Source organism: Phocoena phocoena, chromosome 13 (assembly GCF_963924675.1).
Source record: "Phocoena phocoena chromosome 13, mPhoPho1.1, whole genome shotgun sequence".
NCBI classification, from domain to species: Eukaryota; Metazoa; Chordata; class Mammalia; order Artiodactyla; family Phocoenidae; genus Phocoena; species Phocoena phocoena.
The window spans coordinates 74,508,858-74,526,522 of NC_089231.1; the positions used below are offsets into that span (position 1 = coordinate 74,508,858).

A 17,665-nucleotide genomic window follows, 5' to 3' on the forward strand; every position below is an offset into this window, starting at 1 on the left:
TGATATAAAGCTATAATGACAGAATAATAGGCAGTGGGGGCAAATTTGGAGATAGAGTTTGTTTTCTTGGAATTAGTGTCATAGCATGGGTTATAAAGAGAAGTATCAATACTGCATTTGTATGCATAGAAAGCAACAGAATATTATATATGAGAGTTAATCTTACATCTCTCCTTCTATTTTCCTTCAAAAATTAAATTGCTCTGTAAGCAACAAGGATATATTATATGGCACAGGGAAATATAGCCATTATCTTGTAATAACTTTATTTTTTTTTATTATTATTATTTTTTGAGGTACGTGGGCCTCTCACTGTTGTGGCCTCTCCTGTTGTGGAGCACAGGCTCCGGACATGCAGGCTCAGCGGCCATGGCTCACGGGCCTAGCCGCTCCGTGGCATGTGGGATCCTCCCAGACTGGGGCACGAACCCGTGTCCCCTGCATCGGCAGGCGGACTCTCAACCACTGTGCCACCAGGGAAGCCCCTGTAATAACTTTAAATGGAGTATAATCTATATAAATACTGAATCAATATGTTGTACACCTGAAACTAATATAATATTGTAAATCAACTATACTTCAATTTAAAAACAAGGTTAATTTGTTCTACTACCAGGAGCCCAAGACTCAGGATAATATTCCCCCATGTTGTCCCCATCCTTGGCTTCTGGTCTCATGACTACTTCTTTAGAGAATAACTCTGTGCCTGAAGAACTTCTCTCAAATTCCAGTTAGTCTCTTAGCTTATGAGTGAATGAATGAATAAAAACTTTAAATACTATATCTATACATTTCTTGAACTTTTTTGACATTAATCTGCTTGAAGGGAGGGAACTGAACTAATTGTTTCTTTGTAGTATCTTCTAGCTCCAGGATTGCAGGATTATGTAAACAAACATGTAAAATGGATATATAGCCATGGGTCATTACTAAACTGCAGGGAGTTAAGAAACTATACAAGTTGAAAATATAAAAGAATACTTATAAGGGTTGAATCCTCAGAGGTAAACAAGAGATAAAGGGATCAGAATATAGTCCTGGGCTGTACAATACAGTAGCCACTAGCTTCACGCGGTTAAGTTAAAATTAAGATTAAATAAAATAGAGATTAAAAAAAATTAAATGAAATAAAAATTCAGTTCCTCAATCGCATCAGCCACATTTCAAGTGCTCAGTAGCCACATATGACTAGCGGCTATAGAACTGAACAGTACATAAAATATTTTAATCATTGCAAAGAGTTCTATTGACAGTACTTGTACAGACTGTAATATCCTGTCTGGGATGCTGATAAGGGGGTCTCGTCATATTAATTTTTCAAGGATTTCCTTACTGCACTTTGTCCTTACAACAAAAAAGAAAAAAAAGAGAGAAAAAAATTTAAAAGCATTCTATACTCCTGCCTTTTTCCAGCAGTATGTATCTAGAGCAAGGCTACAAAAAGCAAGAAGAGTATCTTCTTAAGAAGTCAGTCAAGTGAGAATTTAAGAGAATTGTAGCATTTTAGAGCTGGAAGAAGACATTAAAGATCACAAAGACCAGCACTTCATTTTTGTGATGAAAAGTTGAGGCCCAAAAAAGGGAGATGACATGTCCAAGGACATACAGGAGATAAATGACAGAACTAGGTTTATAAGACAGATCTCCTGATTCACTTTCAAATGCTCTTTTCACAGTGCTATAATACCATTTATTCATTCAACAAACATTTGCTGAGTTTCCCCATATACATGACAGTATACCACTTTCATTTGTTCTAGAACTGATCTGTAGGCTCTGGAAGAAGTATGTTGGGAGGATTTCCAGATTCACCTACTCCATGGTGCTCTTGAACAAAAATTCCCCTTCAAAAAGCCACAACAGAATGGATACTACAGAAATAAAAGGGCTAGAATATTTGTAAGATATGTATAGTAAGATTAAAATACATAAAGACATTTAAAGAAATGAAAATTGCTAACATCAGAAAAATGTCTTCTGTTAAGTCACTTAGTGATTTACTGAAAGAATCAGAAATAAGAAACTAAGTGTACTATACAATAGAATACTATTGAGCAATAAAAAGGAACGAATTACTTAGACACACTACAATGAATGAACTTCAAAAGCATTATGCTGAATAAAATAAACCAGACACAGAGACTACATTTTGTATGATATATGAAATGTCTATATGAAATGTCCAGAAAAGGAAAATCTATAGAGACAGGAAGTATATTAGTGGTTGCCTAGGGTAGGGTATGGAAAATGGATTAACAGTAAATGTGCATGAAGGATCTTATTGGGGCAAATAAAATATTCTGAAACTGATCTATGATGATAATTTTACAACCTGGCAAGTTTACTTTTAAAACCACTGCATTGTACACATGAAATGGGTGAACTATGTGACATGTAAGATATGTATACACAAAAAAGAATACAGATGTACTGACTCACTGACTTTGTGTTCTCCCCTCTTTTTGTAATGCTAGACAGTGCCCCAAACTCTTTGTGAACCAAAGAAGGAAAGACAGTTGCTCCCTGGATCCATCTTGTTTTCTGATTACCACACGTGAATTCCTCTGCCCTTCTTCATACCAATACCTGTTACCCACACGTACCAAAGAAATACATCAGAGCAGAACAAACACCCTCCCTTTCCAATACCTGTAACCCAAATCCCATGTTAGCTGGCTGAGCACTTTCCCTAACTGCTCTCCAAGATCTTTTTCTTTACTCTAAAAATAATGACGGATTGGCATAGAGCCAAGAAGGATTTCCCTTACTGAAAGGAACCAGGCAGGAATGGCAATACTATAAATAATATTTCCTATAATCAAATCCTGTTGGTGGTGGTGGTGACGGCAAGAGAGAAGAGAAAGTCAAGCCAACAGACCGGAAACTCCGCCAGTGCTGAGTGCTAACTGTTTGTCAAGGATGTATGGGTTTGTCTTAGCATACTGTTCATAACAATTAGCTCTGAATAAAACTTACCAGTGGAACTGTGCTCTGTCCACTCTGGTGGGGTTTCATCCTCAGCTCTTTGTACAGGTACCAGATGTAATTGACAGTGTAGAAAAATGAGGAAATGTAGAGTATCTAGATGAAAATCAAAACAGCCCATCATAACTGTCCCACTATGGCTTCCTTCAATTTTCTACATTATTTTCTGCTGTAAGAATCCTACCTACTGGTCTATTAGTAACTTACCATCTACTATCCATACCATGCAAAACAGGGCCAAGTCTGGGAAACCTACCCAGGCCTAAAATATGTCCCAGCTTTCTTATTTTATCCTTTTGAATATTCAGAAGAACCACAGCATTATCCACCTCCTCTCACCCAACTGTTCCAATTTTATGAGGATATCATAGAATCTTCTTCTACTTTATTTTTTAATTGAAAAGGACATAAGAAGGGTACAAATGACCTTGTTTACAAAACAGAAGTAGAGTCACAGATATAGAAAACAAACTTATGGTTACCAGGGGATAAGGGGTGGGGGGAGGGATAAACTGGGAGATTGGGATTGACATATACACACTACTATATATAAAATAGATAACTAATAAGGACCTACTGAATAGCACAGGGAACTCTACTCAATACTCTGTAATGGCCTATATGGGAAAAGAATCTTAAAAAAGAGTGGCTATATGTATATGTATAACTGATTCACTTTGCTGTACACCTGAAACTAATACAACATTGTAAATCAACTATACGCTAATAAAAATTTTCAAAAAAGAAAAGGCCATAAGAATTTCCATTTCTAATAATGATAGCCTAGGCTGTCTTAACCAAACTTTCCAATCAAAAGAACTAAATATGCTGAATAAAATGTTCTTTAAATCTTTAAAAGCATCAAAGAGCTGACAAGATCACAATGAACCAGCAGCACAAAATCCAAGAGAAGGAATTTCTGCTTCCACCTTTGATGAAATAACATGAATAGAACTTGTCTTTCAGCCTTAAAAACTAAAAATTGGACAAAATATATGAAAACACCCTGTTTTCAAACACTGGATAACATCATTACAGAACAGTAATCCCTGAAAGAAGAAAAACGAACAAATTGAGTTCATCAAGTTCCCCAGCTACCTGGCTAGGAAAAGTGAGTACAGTGATGGGGAATCCAAACAGAGACAAGCTGTCCTGGTGAGTTGAGGAGACATTTCAGTGTTTGGGGAGGCCAAGGCAGCTAAAATGTGTGAAGCAAATTATCAGAGAAGAGGCAGACACACAGAGACATAGTGCTCTGGAGATGTGCAGAGGTACCTTCAAGTCTTTGATTAAGTATTGATCTACACACATGGGAGAGAAAACCATGAAGAGAAGAGAAAGAAGCACCAGAAAGGAATAGGTGGAACAATCTCCAAAGGAATCCCTGAAGGAGTAGTTTGTGTTCCCATCAGCCAGTGTGGAATGACTTCCTAATCCATAGGCTGGAATGGCAGTACTGTAGAATAATAAGGTAGAATCATATGAAGAGTATTGCCTCACTATTGGGACCAAATTAGCTGTACATGAAATACTTCCCTAACTAAAGCTTGAAAGCAAGCCTTCAAAAAATAAAGGATCAAACAGACTCAGAGTTAACTATATATAAGACAAAATCCCCAAATTTAAATGGGATTTATATATGTATATAAAATTTATGCATGTATATAAAACCTAATACCCAACAATGTTAAATCTAGAATGTCTGGTGTCTACTAAAATATTGTAAGTCATGTAGATAAGCAGGAAATTATGGCCCATAACTAAGAGGAAAATTAATCATAGAAATGGACCCAGATACAACACAGATTATAAAAATTAGGAGACAAAAATATTAAAGGAACTATTGTAAATATACTCAATATGTCCAAGAAGGTAGAGGAAAGCATGAGCACAACATTGAGAAATGGAAGATATAAAAAAGATCCAAGGGCTTCCCTGGTGGCGCAGTGGTTGAGAGTCCGCCTGCCGATGCAGGGGACGCGGGTTCGTGCCCCGGTCTGGGGGGATCCCGCATGCCGCGGAGCGGCTGGGCCCGTGAGCCATGGCCGCTGGGCCTGCGCGTCCGGAGCCTGTCCTCCGCGGCGGGAGAGGCCACAACAGTGAGAGGCCCGCGTAACGCATAAAAAAAAAAAAAAAAAAAAAAAAAAAAAAAAAAAAAAAAAAAGATCCAAGTTGAAATTCTAGAGATTTTAGAAAAATTCTAGAAAAATATAATATATGGAATTTAAAATATGGAAAATTAAAAACCGCAAAAAATTAGTTAACTTGAAGACACAGAAATAGAAACTAAAATGAAACATCTAGAGAAAAAAGACTTTGAAAAAAATGAACAAAACTTCAGTGAGCTGTGGAATACAAGTGGGCTAACACACCTGGGACTGGAATTCCAGAAGGAGTAGAGAGGAAGGGAAAAACAAAGAAAATATGTTTGAGGAAATAATAACCAAAAATTTTCCAAATATGATGAAAATATTAACCACCATGTCCAAGATGCTTAACAAAACCAAACATAAGAAACATGAAGAAACCACACCAAGGCACAAGGTAATCATGAATATAGACGCAAAAATCCTCAACAAAATATTAGCAAACCAAATTCAACAACACATAAAAAGAATCATACACCATGATCAAGCTGGATTTATTCCAGGGTCACAAAGATGGTTCAGCATATGCAAATCAATCAATGTGATACACCACATCAACAAAAGGAAAGGCTAAAACCACATGATCATCTCAATAGATGCAGAAAAGAGCATTTGACAAAATTCAACATCAATTCATAATAAAAATTCTCACCAAATTGGGTATGGAGGGAAGATATCTCAACATAATAAAAGCTATTTACGACAAACCCATAACCAACGTAATACTCAATGATGAAAAGCTGAAAGCCTTCTCACTGAATTCAGAACAAGACAAGGATGCCTACTCTCACCACTTCTATTCAGCACAATATCGGAAGTCCTAGCCACAGAAATCAGACAAGAAAAAGAGATAAAACGTATACAAATTGGAGAGGAAGAGGTAAAACTGCCACTATCTGCACATGACATGATACTCTATAGAGGAACCCTGAAGTCCCACACAAAAACTGTTAGAACTAATAAATGAATTCAGCAAGGTAGCGGAACACAAGAATATACAGAAATCTGTTGCATTTCTTTGCACTAACAATGAAATATCAGAAAGAGAAGGTGAAAAAACAATCCCATTCTAAATCGTATCCAAAAAAAAAAATACCTAGAAGATGGAAGACCAAGGAGATGAAAGGTGTATACACTGAAAACTACAAAACATCGATAAAGGAAATAGACGATGATTCAAAGAAATGGAAAAATATCCCATGTGCTTGGACTGGAAGGCTTAATATTGTTAAAATGGCCATACTACCCAAAGCAATCTACAGATTTAATGCAATCCCTACTAAAATAACCATGACATTTTTCACAGAACTAGAACAAATAATCCTTAAATTTATATGGAACCACAAAAGACCCAGAATTGCCAAAGCAATTCTGAGGAAAAAGAACAAAGCTGGAGGCATAATGCTTCCAGATTTCAGACTATACTACAAAGCTACAATAATCAAAACAGTGTAGTATTGGCACAAAAACAGACATATAGTACAACGGAACAGAACAGAGAGCCCAGAAATAAACCCACGCACCTAGAGCAAAAAGACACATAACATACATAGGTCAACTAATCTATGACAAAAGAGGCAAGAATATACAATGGAGAAAAGACAGTCTCTTTAACAAGTGGTGATGGGAAAGCTGGACAGCCGCATGTAAATCAATGAAGTTAGAACATTCACTCACACCATATACAAAAACAAACTCAAAATGGTTTAAAGCCTACATATAAGACATGACACCATAAAAGTCCTAGAACAGAACATAGGCAAAACATTCTCTGACATAAATCGTAACAATGTTTTCTTAGCTCAGTCTCCCAAGGCAATAGAAATAAAAAAAAATAAACACATGGGTCCTAGTCAAACTTAAAAGCTTTTGTACAGCAAAGGAAACCATCAACAAAATGAAAAGACAACCTATGGAATAGGAGAAAATATTTGCAAATGATGCAATGAACAAGGGGTTAATATCCAAAATATACAAACAATTCACACAAATCAATATCAAAAAAAAATCAAACAACCCAATCAAAACATGGGTAGAAGACCTGAATAGACATTTCTTTAAAGAGGACATGCAGATGGCCAACAGGCACATGAAAACATGCTCAACGTCACTAATTATTAGAGAAATGCAAATCAAAACCACAGTGAGGTAACACTTCACACCAATCATAATGATTATCATCAAAAAGTCTACAAATGAAAATGCTGGACAGGGTGTGGAGAAAAGGGAACCATCCTACATTGTTGATGGGAATATAAATTGGTACAGCCACTATGGAGAACAGTATGGAGGTTCCTTAAAAAACTAAAATTAGAGTTACCATATGATCCAGCAATCCTACTCCTGGGCATATACCCAGAGAAAACTCTAATTTAAAAAGATACATGCACCCCAATGTTCACAGCAGCACTATTTACAATAGCCAAGACATGGAAGCAACCTAAGTGTCCATCGACAGATGAACGGATAAAGAAGATGTGGTTATACATACACAATGCAATATTACTCAGCCATAAAAAAGAATGAAATAATGCCATTTGCAGCAACACAGATGGACCTGGAGATTATCATACTAAGTGAAGTAAGTCAGGGAATTCCTTGGTGGTCCAGTGGTTAGGACTTGGTGCTTTCACTGTTGTGGCTTGGGTTCAAACCCTGGTTGGGGAACTAAGATCCTGCAAGCTGTTCTGTGTGGCCAAAAATGAATAAATAAGTAAGTGAAGTAAGTTAGACAATGAAAGACGAAACATTTATATACGGAATCTAAAAAAAATGATACAAATGAACTTATTTACAAAACAGAAACAGACTCATAGACATAGAAAACAAACTTATGGTTACCAAAGGGGAAAGGTGGGAGGGGGATGGATAAATTGGGAGTTTGGGATTGACATATACACACTACTGTATTTAAAACAGACAACCAACAAGGACCTACTGTATAGCACAGGGAACTCTGCTCAATATTCTGTAATAACCTAAATGGGAAAAGAATTTGCAAAAGAATAGATATATGTATATGTATAACTGAATCACTTTGCTGTACACCTGAAACTAACACAACACTAAATCAAAATAGTCCAATATAAAATGAAAACTTTTAAATAAAAATAAATTAAAAAAATAAAAATTAGGGCTTCCCTGGTAGCGCAGTGGTTGAGAGTCCACTGCCGATGCAGGGGACATGGGTTCGTGCCCCGGTCTGGGAAGATCCCACATGCCGCGGAGCGGCTAGGCCCGTGAGCCATGGCTGCTGAGCCTGCGCGTCCGGAGCCTGTGCTCTGCAACGGGAGAGGCCACAACAGTGAGGCCCACGTACTGAAAAAAAAAAAAGATGGAAAAAAATAAAAATAAAAAAAAATATTTTTAATTTTAAAAAGTTTTAAAAAAAGATGTGGTATATATACAATGTAGTATTACTCAGCCATAAAAAAGAATGAAATATTGCCAATTGCAGCAACATAGATGAACCTAGAGAATATTATCCTTAGTGAAGTAAGTCAGAGAAAGACAAATATATATGATATCACTTATATGTGCAATCTAAAAATAATACAAATGAATCTGTACACAAAACATAAACAGACTCAGATATATGAAACAAACTTATGGTTACCAAAGAGAAGAGGGAATGGGGAGGGACAAATTAGGAGTATGGGGTTAACAAATACAAACTACTATACATAAAATAGATAAGCAACAAGGATTTCCCATATAGCACAGGGAATTATAGTCAATACCTTGTAATAATCTATAATGGAAAATCTGAAAAAACATATATATAGAACTGAATCACACTGCTGTACACCTAAAATTAACACAATATTGTAACTCAACTACACTTCAATTTAGGAACTTCCCTGGCAGTCCACTGGTTAAGACTCTGCACTCCCAGTGCAGGAGGCACAGGTTCACTCCCTGGTTGGGGAACTAAGATCCCGCATGCCTCATGGTACGGCCAAATAAATTAATGAATTAAAAAATATATACTTCTAATTAAAAAAGGGGACATCATAATCAAATCACTGAAAGTCATGGGAAAACAGAAAATACCAAAAGCATCTAAAGCAAAAAGACACATTACATACATAGGAACAAAGATGAGAATGATAGCAGACACAATGCAGAAACAATCAGAAACAATGCAATCCAGAAAACATTAGGAGCAACATCTTTAAAATACTGAAAGGGAAAAAAAAATCTGTCAACCCAGAATTTTATACACAGTGAAAATACCTTCCAAACAAAGGACAAAAATAAGGACTTTTTCAGACAAACAAAAGCTGAGAGATTACACTGAAGCACACCATTACTATAAGAAATGTTAAAGGAAGTATTTCAGGGAAAAAATGTAATAACAGATAGAAATTTGGATCTACACAAAGGAATTAAGAGCATCAAAAATGTGAATCATTTGGTGCTTCCTCAAATAATTAAACATAAAATTACCGTATGATTCAACAATTCCACTCTTAGGTATATACCCAAAATAATTGGAAATAAGTATTCAATCACATGCACGTGCATGTATATAAAGGTGAAAAGATAGAAGCAGTGCAAATGTCCATAATCAGAAGAATAAATAAGCAAATTATGATTATACACACAGTGGAATATTATTCAGCCATTAAAAGGAATGAAGTACTGATACATGCTACAATGTAGACGATCCTTCAAGACATTATGCTAGGGCTTCCCTGGTGGTGCAGTGGTTAAGAAGCCACCTGCAAATGCAGGGGAAATGGGTTCAAGCCCTGGTCCAGGAAGACTCCACATGCTGCAAAGCGACTAAGCAACAACTACTGAGCCTGCACCACAACTACTGAGCTTGCACTCTAGAGCCCACGAGCCACAACTACTGAAGCCAATGCACCACAACTGCTGAAGCTCGTGTGCCTAGAGCCTGTGCTCCACAACAAGAGAAGCCACCGCAATAAGAAGCCTGCGCACTGCAATGAAGATTAGCCCCCGCTTGCTGCAACTAAAGAAAGCCCACACACAGCAACGAAGACACAATGCAGCCAAAAATAAATTTATTAAAAAAAAAATCTTCCCTGTGTAAAAAAAAAAAAAAAAAAAGACATTATGCTAAGTGAACAAAGCCAGACACAAAAGGTCACATTTTGAATGATTTTATTACTACATCAAATAATATAGAATAGATATAGCCATAGATACTAAATTCAGATTGGTGGTTCCCAAGTGTTGGGGGTAGGAAAGATGGGGAGAAACTGTTTAATGAGTAAGCTGTTTTACTTTGGAAGGACAGAAATGTTTTGGAACTAGATAGAGATGGTGGTTGCACAACACTGTGAATGTACTAAATACCACTAAACTGTTATTCACTTTAAAATGGTTAATTTCATGTTATGTGAATTTCACCTCAATAAATTATTTTTCAAAACCTTTGTGCATGAAAGGACATTATTAAGAAAGTGAAAAGACAACCTAAAGAATGGGAGAAAATATTTGCAAATGATATATCTGATATGGATCTATTATTCAGAATATATTTTAGGGCTTCCCTGGTGGCGCAGTGGTTGAGAGTCTGCCTGCCGATGCCGGGGATGCAGGTTCGTGCCCCGGTCCGGGAAGATCCCACATGCCGCAGAGCGGCTGAGCCTGTGAGCCATGGCCGCTGAGCCTGCACGTCCGGAGCCTGTGCTCCACAACGGGAGAGGTCACAACAGTGAGAGGCCCGCGTACCACAAAAAAAAAAACCAAAACCAACACCAGAATATATTTTAAAAACTCTTACAACTCAACAACCAAAAGACAAAGCTGTGGTGTCACTCTACACAGCTCACCTCCCAATACACACCAAGAGTCCACACAGGCCTCCACCAGCTCTATGGAGCAAAGAGGGCCAAGAGCAGTGGAGGCTGGGAAAGTGATTGGCTGTGAGGGACAAAGGACACCTGCATCCGAGGCTGCATCTGAGTGGAGTCGCAGGCACTTACACAGGCAGCACATCAGACCTCTATCTGCACATGAGCCCCCCTTGCTTTGGCACTCCCCTCCTCAGGGGCAAGAGACCTGGTGTGGGGAGAGCGAAAAACACACATTTAAAGGGAACAGAGCCAGCCTGAGTCCAACCCTCAGGGGTTCTGCTCCAATAACTTGGGATCAGACCCTGCCCCACATAGGGTCATGATGGCCACTGAGGAGAGGGAAAGCCCTGCCTCACACAGTGCCAGTTCGCGCCCCTCCATCTCCAGCGCCACCCCCTACTGGGGTGATAGCTGCCAGCACATCCTGTGGAAAGATGTGACTGGCATACAAGTCAAATCCAGGTCTCCCACCAAAGGCACTGGACACATGCAGTCCGTATAGGGACACTCCCTCATAAGAGTACCCCTTCAAGACTGCAATAGGTAACTATTTCACCTAAATTCATAGAGGCAGAGGAAGTTACACAAATGAAAAAGCAGAACTACTCTCAATTGAAAATCCCTGAAAAAATGAAATGGAAAGAAACAATTTACCAGATAAAGAATTCAAAACATTGGTAATGAAATTACCAATGTTAACTGAATTAGGGAAAAGAATTGATGCAAACAGCGAACATTTTAACAAGCAACTAGAAGATATAAAAAAAGACCCAATCAGAAATGAATAATTCAATAGCTGAAATAAGAAACAACACACTAGAAGGGATGAATAGCAGACTAAGTGATACAGAAGAATGCATAAGTGATCTGGATGACAGAATAATGGAAACCATCCAATCATAACAGCAGAAAGAAAAACAACTTTTTAAAAAATTAAAGCAATTAAAGAGATCTCTGGGATAACATTAAGCCCACCAACATTCACATTATAAGGGATCCCAGAAGGAGAAGAGAGAGTGAAGGGGATCTAAAATGCAATTAAGGAAATTATGGCTAAAAACTTCCCAAACCTGAAGAAGGAAATAGATATCCAGGTACAGGAAGCACAGAGGGTCCCAAACAAGATCAACTCAAACAGACTCACGACAAGACATATCATAATTAAAATGGCAAAAATTAAAGAGAATACTAAAGGCAACAAGAGAAAAACAAAAAGTCATATACAAGCGAATCCCCATAAGGCTAAGAGCTGATTTCTCTGCAGCAACTTTACAGGCCAGAAGGGAGTGGCATGATTATTCAAAGTGCTGAAAGGGAAAAACCTGCAACCGAGGATACTCTACCCAGCAAGACTATCATTTAGAAAAGAATGAGAGACAAAGAATCTCTCAGATAAGCTAAAACTAAAACAGTTCATCAATATTAAACCTACCCTAAAAGAAATGTTGAAGGGTCTTCTCTAAGTGGAAAAGAAATAAGAATCTACAGGAAAGGGGAAATCCCACTAGGAAAGGCAAATATCTATATGGTAAGGACTGGGGATCAACCATTAAATAAGCCAGTATGTAGAATAAAAGATAAAAAATTGTAAAAGTGACTATGACTAAAATAAATAGATAAGGGATAAGCACAAAAATGTAAAATATGGCATCAAAAACACAAAACGTTGGGGAGGGGAGTAAAAAATGTAAATATTTTAGAATGTATTTGAACTTAAAAATTACCAGTTTAAAACAAGTTGATATAATTATAGGTCAACGTATGAGTCCCATGGTAACCACAAATCAAAAACCTACAATAGTTACACAAAAACTAAGAAGAAAGAAACACAAGTATACTTCTAAAGAAAATCATCAACATAGGGGAAGAAACTAAAAGAAGAAATGAACAGAGAAGAACTATAAAAACAATGAGAAAACAAGCAATAAAATAGCAATAAGTACGTATCTATTAAAAATTACTTTAAATGTCAAGAGACTAAATACTCCAATCAAAAGACATAGTGTGGCTGACTGGATGAAAAAAACAAGACCCTTCAATATGCTGCCTACAAGAGACTTCACTTCAGGGCTAAAGACATACAGACTGAAAGTGACAAAATGGAAAAAGATATTTCAAGCAAATGGAAATGACAAGAAAGCAGGGGTAGCAATACTCATATCAGACTAAATAGACTTTAAAACATAGGCTATAATAAAAGACAAAGAAGGGAATTAAATAATAATAAGGGGATCAACACAGAGGAGGCTAGTACACTCATTAACATATATGCACCCAATACAGAAGCATCTAAATATATAAAGCAAATACTAACAGACATAAAGGGAGAAAGTGACAATAATAAGTAGGGGACTTTAACACCCCATTTACATCAATGGACAGATCATCTAGATGTAAAATCAATAAGGCAACAATAAACTAGTTGGACTTAGATATCAACAGGCCGTTACACCCCAAAACAGCAGAATAGACATTCTTTTCAAGGGCACATGGAATGTTCTAAAGGATAGATCACATGCTACACCACAAAACAAGACTCAACAAATTTAAGAGGATAAAAATTATATCAAGCATTTTTTCTGACCACAAAAGTATGCTAAATACATTAAAGGGATCATACACCATGATCAAGTGGGATTTATCCCAAGATGCAAAGATGGTTCAATATCAGCAAATCAATCAGTGTGATACATCACATTAACAAATTGAAGAACAAAAATCATGTGACAGGGGCTTCCCTGGTGGCACAGTGGTTAAGAATCTGCCTGCCAATGCAGGGGACATGGGTTCGAGCCCTGGTCCTGGAAGATCCCACATACCACAGAGCAACTAAGCCCGTGGCCACAATTACTGTGCTCTGGAGACTGTGAGCCACAACTACTGAGCCTGCATGCCACAACTACTGAAGCCTGCACGCCTACAGCCCGTGCTCTGCAACAAGAGAAGCCACTGCAATGAGAAGCCCGCACACCACAATGAAGAGTAGCCCCCAATTGCCACAACTACAGAAAGCCTGCACACAGCAGTGATGACCCAATGCAGCCAAAAAATAAATAAATAAAATAATAAATTTATAAAAGAAAAAAGATCATGTGACAATCTCAACATATGCAGAAAAAGCTTCTGACAAAATTCAACACTCATTTATGATAAAAAGTCTTAACAAAGTGAGTATAGAAGGAACATATCTCAACATTATAAAGACCAATTATGACAAGCCAACAGCAGCATCATACTCAACAGTGAAAAGCTGAACGCATTTCCTCTAAGATCAATAACAAGACAAGAATGCCCACTCTTGTCACTTCTATTCAACACAGTATTGGAAGTCCTAGCCACAGCAATCAGACACGAAAAAGAAATAAAAAAGGAATCCAAATTGGAAAGGAAGAAGTAAAACTGTCACTGTTTGCAGATGACATGACACTATGCATAGAAATCCTATAGACACCACCAAAAGACTATTAGAACTCATGAATCAACTCCATAAATTTTCAGGATACATAATTAATATGCAGAAATCTGTTGCGTTTCTTTACACTAACAATGAACTACTAGAAAGAGAAATTAAGAAAACAATCCCACATACAATAGCATCAAAAAGAATAAAATACCTGGTAATAACTCTAACCATGGAGGTAAAAGACCAGTATTTGGAAAACTTTGAGACATTGATGAAAGAAACTAAAGATGACACAAACAGATGGAAAAATATCCCATGTTCATGGACTGGAAGAATTAATACTGTTAAAAAGAACATAGTACCCAAGGCACTCTACAGATTCAATGCAATCCCTATCAAAATACCAATGGTATTTTTCACAGAACTAGAATAAATAATTTAAAACTTTGTATGGAAACACAAAAGACCTTTAATAGACAGAACAATCTTGAGAAAGAAGAACAAAGCAGGAAGAATCATGATCCCTGACTTCATATTACACTACAAAGCTACAGTCACCAAAACCGTATAGTACTGGCATAAAAACAGATACACAGATCAATGGAACAGGACAGAAAGCCCAGAAATAAACCCATGCACTTATGGTCAATTAATCTACAACAAAGAAGGCAAGAATATACAATGGAGAAAAGACAGTCTCTTCAATAAGTGGTGCTGGGAAAACCAGACAGCTACATGTAAATCAAATTAGAACATTCCCTAACACCATATACAAGAATACATTCAAAATGCATTAAAGACCTAAATGTAAGACCGGATAATATAAAACTAGAGGAAAACACAGGCAGAACATTCCTTGACATAAACACAGCAATATTTTTTTGGATCCTTTTCCTAAATAAAGGAAATAAAAGCAAAATAAACAACTGGAACCTAATTAAACTTAAAAGCTTTTGCACAGCAAAGGAAACCATCACAACAAAAAGACAACCTACAGAATGTGAGAAAATATTTGCGAATGATATGACTGATAAGGGATTAATATCCAACATACATAAACAGCTCACACAATTCAACATCAAAAAGCAAATAACCTGATTAAAAATGGGCAGAAGAACTGAATAGACATTTTTCCAAAGAGGAAATGCAGATGGCCAACAGAAACATGAAAAGGTGTTCAACATTGCTAATCATCAGGGAAATGCAAATCAAAACCACCATTGAGAGGAGCTTCAAGATGGCAGAAGAGTAAGACGCGGAGATCACCTTTCTTCCCACAAATACATCAGAAATACATCTACATGTGGAACAACTCCTACAGAACACCTACTGAACGCTAGCAGAAGGCCTCAGACCTCCCAAAAGGCAAGAAACTACCTACCAGGGTAGGGCAAAAGAAAAAAGGAAAAACAAGACAAAAGAATAGGGATGGGACCTGCACCAGTGGGAGGCAGCTGTGAAGGACGAAAGGTTTCCACACACTAGGAAGCCCCTTCACAGGCGGAGACTGCAGGTGGTGGAGGGGGTAAGCTTTGGAGCCATGGAGGAGAGTGCAGCAACAGGGGTGTAGAGGGCAAAGCGGAGAGATTCCCACACAAAGGATAGGTGCTGACCAGCACTCACCAGCCTGAAAGGCTTGTCTGCTCACCCGCCGGGACGGGTGGGGGCTGGGAGCCGAGACTCGGGCTTCAGTCGGATCCCAGGGAAAGGACTGGGGTTGGCTGCGTGAACACAGCCTGAAGGGGGCTAGTGTGCCACAGCTAGCCGGGAGGGAGTCAGGGAAAAAGTCTGGAGCTGCTGAAGAGACAGGAGACTTTTTCTTGCCTCTTTGTTTCCTGGTGCGCGAGGAGAGGGGATTCAGAGCACCACTTAAAGGAGCGCCGGAGACGGGCACGAGCCGCGGCTATCAGTGCGGACCTCAGAGATGGGCATGGGACGCTAGGGCTGCTGCTGCAGTCACCAAGAAGCCTGTGTACAAACACAGGTCACTCTTCACACCTCCCCTCCCGGGAGCCTGTGCAGCCCGCCCCTGCCAGAGTCCCATGATCCAGGGACAACTTCCCCGGGAGAATGCATGGCGCGCCTCAGGCTGCTGCAATGTCATGCCGGCCTCTGCCACTGCAGGCTCGCCCCACATCCGTATCCCTCCCTCCCCCCGGCCTGAGTGAGCCAGAGACCCCCAAATCAGCTGCTCCTTTAACCCCATCCTGTCTGAGCGAAGAACAGATGCTCTCAGGCGACCTACATGCTGAGGCGGGTCCAAATCCAAAGCTGAACCCCAGGAGCTGGGCGAACAAAGAAGAGAAAGGGAAACTTCTCCCAGCAGCCTCAAGAGCAGCGGATTAAATCTCCACAATCAACTTGATGTACCCTGCATCTGTGGAATAACTGAATAGACAATGAATCATCCCAAAGTGAGGAGGTGGACTTTAGGAGAAACGATATATATATATATATTTTTTTTCCCTTTTTCTCTTTTTGTGAATGTGTATGTGTATGCTTCTGTGTGTGATTTTGTCTGTATAGCTTTGCTTTTACCATTTGGCCTAGGGTTCTGTCTGTCCGGTTTGTTTTGGTTTTTTTTTACTTAAAAATATTTTTTTCTTAATAATTATTTTTTTAATAACTTTATTTTATCTTCTTTCTCTCTTTCTTTATTTTTTTTCTCCCTTTTATTCTGAGCCGTGTGGAGGACAGGCTCTTGGTGCTCCAGCCAGGCGTCAGGGCTGTGCCACTGAAGTGGGAGACCCAAGTTCAGGACACTGGTCCACAAGAGACCTCCCAGCTATACGTAATATCAAACGGCGAAAATATCCCAGAGATCCCCATCTCAATGCCAAGACCCAGCTCCACTCAACGACCAGCAAGCTACAGTGCTGGACACCCTATGCCAAACAACTAGCAAGACAGGAACACAACCCCATCCATTAGCACAGAGGCTGCCTAAATCATAATAATGCCACAGACACCCCAAAACACACCACCAGACGTGGACCTGCCCAACAGAAAGAAAAGATCCAGCCTCATCCACCAGAACACAGGCACTAGTACCCTCCACCAGGAAGCCTACACAACCCACTGAACCAACCTTAGCCACTGGGGACAGGAACTATGAACCTGCAGCCTGCGAAAAGGAGACCGCAAACACAGTAAGTTAAGCAAAATGAGAAGACAGAGAAACACACAGCAGATGAAGGAGCAAGGCAAAAAACCACCAGACCTAACAAATGAAGAGGAAATAGGCAGTCTACCTGAAAGAGAATTCAGAATAATGATAGTAAAGATGATCCAAAATCTTG

At 38.7% G+C, this 17,665-nt stretch overlaps 1 protein-coding gene across 1 annotated transcript in view; it reads right to left on the reverse strand.

Annotated features, from left to right (window-relative positions):
• TMEM116 (transmembrane protein 116) overlaps window positions 1-17,665 on the reverse strand; it is a 74,817-nt gene that overhangs the window by 8,320 nt on the left and 48,832 nt on the right. Inside the window, exon 4 of the mRNA XM_065889521.1 lies at window positions 2,977-3,081. Within this exon, the coding sequence (XP_065745593.1) occupies window positions 2,977-3,081 (105 nt within the window). The remainder of the gene's footprint in view (window positions 1-2,976; window positions 3,082-17,665) is intronic.